The following is a 7,757-nucleotide window of genomic DNA, read 5'->3' as shown; positions in this document are numbered from 1 at the left end:
TCTATAAACTATCTAAACCATACAAGTACTCTCGTACTATATCGAAATTCAATTCTATTTCACTATAGCATAATTGACACTCACTTCTCATTTCTCGCTTCGAAATCATAAAACAGTTAATTAAGGCCAGACAATTAAAAGTATTAAGCACGAATGAAATAAAATACATAGAAATTAGGGGAAAAATAAATTATATTAAAACCATAAATCAATGTTAAACAATATTCATCTAACCCTAATCAAGTGTTTAGCTACACATGTTAATGGAAGTAAAATCACATATATTAACTTTAAGAAAGAAAAGAAGATAGAGAATAAAATAATGATAAAAACCCTTTGTAGAATGCCTCCAGTATTGAATTTAATCTCTTAAATTTGTACTCCTTTTTGCCTCTAAATTGCTTGACTGATAGTATTTTAGCCATAACTCTCTTGATATTACTCGGAATTAGACGATTCAAGATGTTCCAGAAAGATAAAAGAGAGATCTAGAATTTTTGTGTTTTGACTTTTTCCAAAATTTAATCAGAAGATAGTCGAATTTAGGTTTGAAGTTTTAGCTTTATTTTCTTACACAATTTTCTCTACTTTACAAATCATCTTTTTTGTGTGATTTTTTTTTTTATCTTATTCTTTTGATATTTTCTAATCTTCTTATATTTTAAATCTACAAAAATTAAAGATAAAAAGCGTAGGATTGCTCCAAACAAGAATTAAAAATATATTAAACTTAATTTAATATTAATACTAAAAATAACCTAACATGGCTTTATTTTTTGAGTTGCGGAAGGAGGTCTTTAGTGAGTTTGCTATGATGTTATGGTGGGTGTGGTTTAATAGGAATGGTTCTCTATTTGGGAATGCATGGTCAAGATTGGGGGTGTTGGTTCCTCTCGCGTAAAATGCTCTGTCTAAGTATAAGGGGTGTCAAGGGAGTGGGTGGAAGGTGGTGTGGGAAGTGGAGGCTGGAGTGGTTATCGGGGTCTGGGGAGCGAGGTGGGGCGGATGTCGCCAACGTTGGGGAAGTTTTTGCTGTCTATAGATGCAGTAGTGAAACACAAGACTAGTTTTGCGGGGTTAGGAGGTGTGATTTGTGATGATAGTGGTGTGGTTTGGGCGGCGTGGGCGGTGGATGTTGCTGGCAGGTTCTCAGTGGCGGTGGCAAAGCTTTTGGTGGTGAAGGATGGGCTGTTATGGGCATCTCAACTGTGATTTCAGGTGCATCGAGTCGATTGTGACTTGTCAGTGGTGGTAACTTGGATTAGGGGTGAGCATCCAATCCAATCCAACATTTTTTCCCCATCCATTCCAATCCAATTAGTAATTAGATTTGGAAAATCATCATCCGATCTAATCTAATTAGACCTCAAAATCCAATCCAATCCAATCCAATTACTAATTAGATTGGATCAATTTTTTAAATGGATATCTAATTACACACCTAAATTCCAATATTAACTTAAAAATATGAAGAAAAATACATAAAAACTAAGCATCACATTTTATTTAAGTTTAATACTTCATAAACATACTAACGTTACAAGTGTAATGTAGCAAAAAATTTTAAATAATTAAAACAATAATATTTCTAAGTAATAAAATAAACAAAACATCATGAAAATAAATACACAAAATAATCAAGTGTTACAAATTCAACACACAAAAAAAATCTAATAAAAATATAATAAATATATATTATATTTTTTAATATATAAATAATTTTTTAACATATATAAATGCAATTGGATTGGATCGGTTTTTAATTGGATTTAAGATTGACATCCAATAATCGATCAAATCCAATTAGAATATAACTTTTAGCATCCAATCCAATCCAATTGTAATTGGATGTCCAACTTTTTATAATTGGATTGGATTGAATCGGTTCAGTTCAATTTGATTGAATTGGATGATGCCCACCCATACATTGGATTAATTTAGACGTTAAGAATATTATATTTCATTCTATTATTTTTGATGTTTCTAATTTATTAGTTGCAGTTGGTGGTGATACTTATTGCGCTATTTTGCGTTCTGTAAATAGTGTGGCTCATGCACTAATTAGATCTGTTACGTGCCTTCGGGTGGAGTATCAATTTGGGCAGATTCTTATCCTCGATTTATTAGTGCTATTTAGTTAATTTTTCAACATAGTTTAATTCAATAATTTTATAAAAATATATTTAATACACATTAATAACAATCAATTTTTTTTGAACTCAATAAAAATCAAATTTAAAAAAGAAAATCTTAATTTTGTTATTGCAAAAATATAATTTCTAATGTTGATAAAAAAAAAAAAAATGCGAACTTATATTTTATATTTATTTTTTTTTCTTAACTTATATTTATTATTTAATTTAAGATATTGTAAAGTTTTGAGTGACAACTACAATTGTGCTATTATTCTCAAATATATCTGCCTCCACTAATATCAAAATATAAAATGTAAATTTTATAACTTGTAGTTTGTAACATTTAGTCAAGGTAAATTATAGGCTTGTATGTAAATTTTTGTAAACCGTCCAAATTGAATAATTTGCTTAAACTAAATTGAGATAATCCGACAAAAATTACAAATCGAAAAACCCGATGAAAATATAACCTACCCAATCTTCATATTGGATGGGTTGAAAATAATACCAACTCGCTCAATCAACACGAACTAACCTAATCAACTCGATTAAGATGATTTTTTTTTATATATATATTTATATATCATATAATTTATATGACTATTTAAAAAATATAAAATTGAAATTAATATATTTTTTTTTTATTGTAGTTGATTTGAATTTTAAATTCAATCTATATATATTTGTCTCATTATTATAATTAATTAAAATGTAATAATTGAGTGTAAAAATAAAAAAAAAAATTTAAAAAATATTAGTAATCAGTTTGGATAGATTGACCCGACCAAACTGACCAATTTAATTAGACGGGTTATTATTTTCGTTTTTCTTAATTGGACGAGTTTCACTTACATTTTTGTAATCTAATTTTTAATTGAATTAAATAAAATGTACCATAAATGGACTAAACTGTGTACTTAAATTTTTAATTAAATTTTTAAGTTAATAATATTGCCGCCGAATTCCAAATATCCCCGAAATGATTACAAACTGTGTCAGTAATGTTGGAACTAGAGCTTTGCTCCTTGAAGAAGCTATATACCTACCTACCCTCTCTTCCCACCTTCTGTCTCTTCGAATATCGTGTCAATTTCCGCCTTTGGATCTTCTCCATGTTTCTCTCATCCCTCATACATATATATGTCCATGTATGTATATACAATATATGAATACACACAAACAGAGCTTGTAAAAAGAGAAACATGGGAGTGCCTTCATTTTATCGTTGGTTAGTGAACAAGTATCCAAAAGTAGTGGCAAATGCCATAGAAGCTAAAGGGGAGAACAATTACTTAGATACAAGCTCAACAAACCCAAATGGGATTGAGTTTGATAACCTTTATCTTGACTTGAATAACATTATTCACCCCTGTTTTCATCCTGAAGATGATGATGATGATGATGCACAAGAAGTACATATACATCTATCTTATATTTTATATTACCCCACTTTCTTTTTTGTACCCTTTATTAACTTCTTTTCTATTGGTTTTTATGTTATTTTAGTTTCCATCTCCACTAACATTTGAACAAGTGTTTGAGAACATGTTTAAATACATTGATCGTCTCTTCAACATCGTTAGACCTCGGAAACTTTTATACATGGCCATCGGTTAGTCTTACCCTTTACTGAATCATTAAAAAGGAAGTAACTTTATGGTTTCTCATGATCAAAGTTGTTATGTATAGATGGAGTTGCTCCAAGAGCTAAGATGAATCAGCAACGAGCTAGGCGTTTTCGTACGGCCAAAGACAGAGAAATTGCTGTGAGTTTTTGATTTTTTACTTTGTTTTGTTATTTCAAAACATGATTTATTTGTTTATATATATATTGTAGGAAGAGGAAGAGTTTAGAGTGAGGAGACAGTTTGAAATGGAAGGCAAACAAGTACTTGCAAAGCAGGAAACTGAACTATCTGATTCTAACATTATCACTCCTGGAACAAAGTTCATGCAAGATTTGTCAAAAGCACTTAAAAACTACATTAAGTTACGATTAAGTAGTGATTTGGGGTGGAGGAACATTAAGGTATACATAACTATGATCACATGTTAATATATAATATAGTCTCCTAAGTTGAAAAAGAACAGAATTGATAAACTTGAACTGTCATTTTTCATTATTAGGTGATTCTTTCTGATGCTAATGTTCCTGGGGAAGGAGAGCACAAAATCATGTCTTTCATAAGGCAACAGCGTAAACTCCCTTCTTACAATCCCAACACTCGTCACTGCTTATATGGATTGGTATAAAATTAATGATTCTAATCTCATGTTATGTTATATATGTTCTTGTTTTCTCTTTACATTTACCATGATGTTATGCAGGATGCTGATCTCATTATGCTGGCATTGGCTGCTCATGAAATTCATTTTTCAATTTTGAGAGAGGTTCAAATTTACAATTCTTTGAAAACTTATCAATAACTCTATAATTAAAGTAGTAAATTAGCTATGTTGATGAAAAAGTTTACAGAACCATTTTCACATTTTCACAGGATGTGATTGTTCAAAATCAGCAGAACCATTTTAGTTACAAACAGTTTCCTCATAATAATGTATTAAACTCAGAAGAAAAACATGGATACCCCATTGTTAGATTGAAACCGTATCAGGTGATTGTTCTTGTTGGGTATCTTATATTATTTCAACTTTATGAGTTTTATATCTCACTAATTGTTTTTATGATCTGATTCTCAGTTTCTGCATGTTTGGATATTGAGGGAGTATTTGGAACTTGACATGCAAATTTCTAATCCTCCTGAGAGCTTTAAATTCGATATTGAGCGAATAGTAGATGACTTTATCTTCATGTGTTTCTTTGTTGGAAATGATTTTCTTCCTCACATACCCTCTTTGTCAATCCATGAGGTTCACTAATACTATTCACTTTGCATTATAATTATATTTTATGCTAAATCCTTTTATTGCTCTAATTTGACATTGCATATCAATTGTTACTTCTAACAGGGTGCAATTGATTTGTTAATGACTGTTTATAAGAAAGAGATGAAAAATATTGGTGGCTATCTTGTTGATATGATCCGGGTAATCAACTTTAATGCAGTTAGTTGTATTTGTTTTTGTAATAAATTTTCAAGTACTAAATATGTTCAAAAATCAGGTGGAGGATAAGAAAGCGGGGTTTATCAAACTATCTAGAGTTGAGAAGTTCATTCTCTTGGTTGGGACACATGAAGAGAAAATTTTCAAGAAAAGATCAGAACTACGCGAGCGAAAGCTTAAACAACTTTGCTTACAAGCTGTGAGTTCCTTCAGGCTGAAATTTAACACCATTATTGTTTGATCAAAACTATTTGGTGGCCTTATCTTCACTAGATTTCTCTACAGGTACATGATGAGGCAGATTATGATTCGTATAATGCTGAAAGTAACAATTCTATGGTAGTTGATGGATCACCCTCATCTAAAGGTTCTGCAATTGTGTCATTGGAAAGTAAACCCTTTGATTCTTCTGAAGTAAGTTATTAGTTTTCTCCTTTTATTAAAGATTATATTTTTTGAATCATAATTATGTATGTTTTGCAATGATATGCAGATTTTAAATAATACAAAGGAGCTTAAGCAAACAGTGAAAGATAATCTTCGAAGGAAATCTGACTTGTTCAAGAATGGAGATTTTCTGATTGACAAAGTACAATTTCATCCTTATTTGAAAGTTCAATAAGTAGTGAAATATTTTTTTGTTTTGTGCTATCTTTGGAGAATGATTAGAACTTGTTTTACTTGTTTCTGTTACAGGTCAAACTTGGCTCTCATGGTTATAAAGAGAGGTATTATAAAGAGAAGTTTTGTGCATGTAATGCAGATGAGATTGAAAGTACAAGGAAAAAAGTAGTAAGTCTAGTTACATTTTTATCATATTTCATTGGTATAACATATGCTAATACATTACATAGTTTGTTATATTGAATGTGCTAATATATTTTGTGTTAATTCCATCTTCCATATATTTCTAGGTAAGACACTACACTGAAGGTTTAATTTGGGTTCTTTTGTACTATTTCTCTGATACTCCATCATGGACTTGGTAAGACATTATTTATTTACTTATCTATCTTTATAAAGGGAAACTATACTAAAGTGTAATGTGAAAGAATATCAGGTTTTATCCCTACCACTATGGACCATTTGTTTCAGACTTCAAGGGTTTATCTCAGGTCAAAGAAAAGTTTGTAAAAGGCTCTCCCTTTAAACCTTTTGATCAACTATTGAGTGTCCTTCCCCCAAGGAGGTAACATATAACATTGGCTTCATTTGTTTATGTGATGTGAAAGTACATTTTTAGAACATGGTTTTCTTCTTTGCAGTGCTCATGCACTTCCTGCTGCTTATCAGACACTAATGAATGATGATAGCCCAATTATTGATTTTTATCCAACAGGTATGATCTAACATTTCAGATTTTGTAGTGTGTGCTATTAGTGCTCTCTTTTGTTTGTGAAATTATTAGCTTATATTTTGTTCTATGTGTAGATTTTGAGATTGATGTGGAGGGAAAACGATTTTCATGGCAGGTCTGCTAATTCCTTTTTGTTAAAGTAGAGAAGAAGCTTTATAAGACTACATTTTTTTAACATGACAATGTTTTACTCTCATGTTCTTTCCATTAGGGTGTTTGTAAGCTTCCGTTGATTGATGAAAGCCGACTTCTTTGTGAAACGATGAAGTTAGTGAAGGATCTCGGGGTATGAAAGTACATTTGACATGAAACTTGGATGTTAAATTTTATGGTATGATTGTCTAGTTTCTTAAGCTATGTTGCATAATTCAGGTTGAAGAAAGTGACAGGAACACACAGAAGTGCGACCAGCTTCTCGTGCGATCCACACACAATTTAGGATCACACATGCTTTCGGTTTCTACACAGCTCAATGGGATTACAGGAGGCACTTGTTTGAGGTAAATAATATAATTTTTGTTTGTCAATGTGTTCTTGTATTTGTTATGAACATTCCATAGCCTTGTAATTTGGGATTAATATGTTATTGTTGACAATGTGGTTAGTTCTTTTCTCATAATTTTCTCTATTCTTTTCAGTGAAGAAATTGGTGGTTTTTTAAGGCTTAGCCAAAAGTACATAATCATGGATAAAGGAGAAGTTCAAGATAGTAATAATGACTTTGTCCTGTAAGCTGAAACAGAATTTGATTTTCATTTTCGCCTGCCTCGCCTAGTTCTTAAAACTATGTTTTTTCTTGTTGTAGATGTGCTGATTATGACCCTCCTGATTGTGGTGCACACGTTCCTCGCCTACTTGATGGTGTAAAACAACCCGAAAAGGTATCAGTAGAGTTAATGCTATGCGATATTGTTTGTTCTCATTTGATCCAAAACCGAAAATGTGTGATAATTTAGCACTTGTGTTTGTAGATGATTGGAAAAAGAGACCTTGAGGACACAGAAATGTGGCACGAATATCGCGGAATGAGGCCAAACAAGAGGTCTTTCTCCAATTCAAGTCTGTTTGTATTCTCTATATAAATGTTGGTGAACATAACAGATAGTGTGTCATCTGCAGATACAACAATTACACTCAGAACCATATGAACAATGGTTTTGGCTCTTCAAAGTGGGGATCATCAGCTGGAAGAGGAAGGG

At 31.4% G+C, this 7,757-nt stretch overlaps 1 protein-coding gene across 1 annotated transcript; it reads left to right on the top strand.

Moving 5' to 3' along the window:
* The first annotated feature begins 3,324 nt into the window (after positions 1 to 3,324).
* LOC115719825 (5'-3' exoribonuclease 3) lies at positions 3,325 to 7,757 on the top strand. Its single transcript, XM_061109102.1, has 19 exons — positions 3,325 to 3,547; positions 3,642 to 3,747; positions 3,825 to 3,901; positions 3,973 to 4,164; positions 4,263 to 4,382; positions 4,464 to 4,526; positions 4,634 to 4,804; positions 4,836 to 5,006; positions 5,106 to 5,183; positions 5,260 to 5,400; positions 5,487 to 5,624; positions 5,695 to 5,790; positions 5,898 to 5,993; positions 6,116 to 6,186; positions 6,262 to 6,390; positions 6,467 to 6,540; positions 6,633 to 6,673; positions 6,770 to 7,439; positions 7,530 to 7,757. Exons 1-18 carry the CDS (start codon positions 3,338 to 3,340, stop codon positions 6,848 to 6,850), a joined length of 2,055 nt encoding a protein of 684 aa, XP_060965085.1. The 5' UTR covers positions 3,325 to 3,337; the 3' UTR covers positions 6,851 to 7,439; positions 7,530 to 7,757.

The sequence above is a fragment of the Cannabis sativa genome, chromosome 2 (genome assembly GCF_029168945.1).
Source record: "Cannabis sativa cultivar Pink pepper isolate KNU-18-1 chromosome 2, ASM2916894v1, whole genome shotgun sequence".
Taxonomy (NCBI): domain Eukaryota; kingdom Viridiplantae; phylum Streptophyta; class Magnoliopsida; order Rosales; family Cannabaceae; genus Cannabis; species Cannabis sativa.
This window is presented reverse-complemented; position numbering and strand designations above follow the sequence as displayed.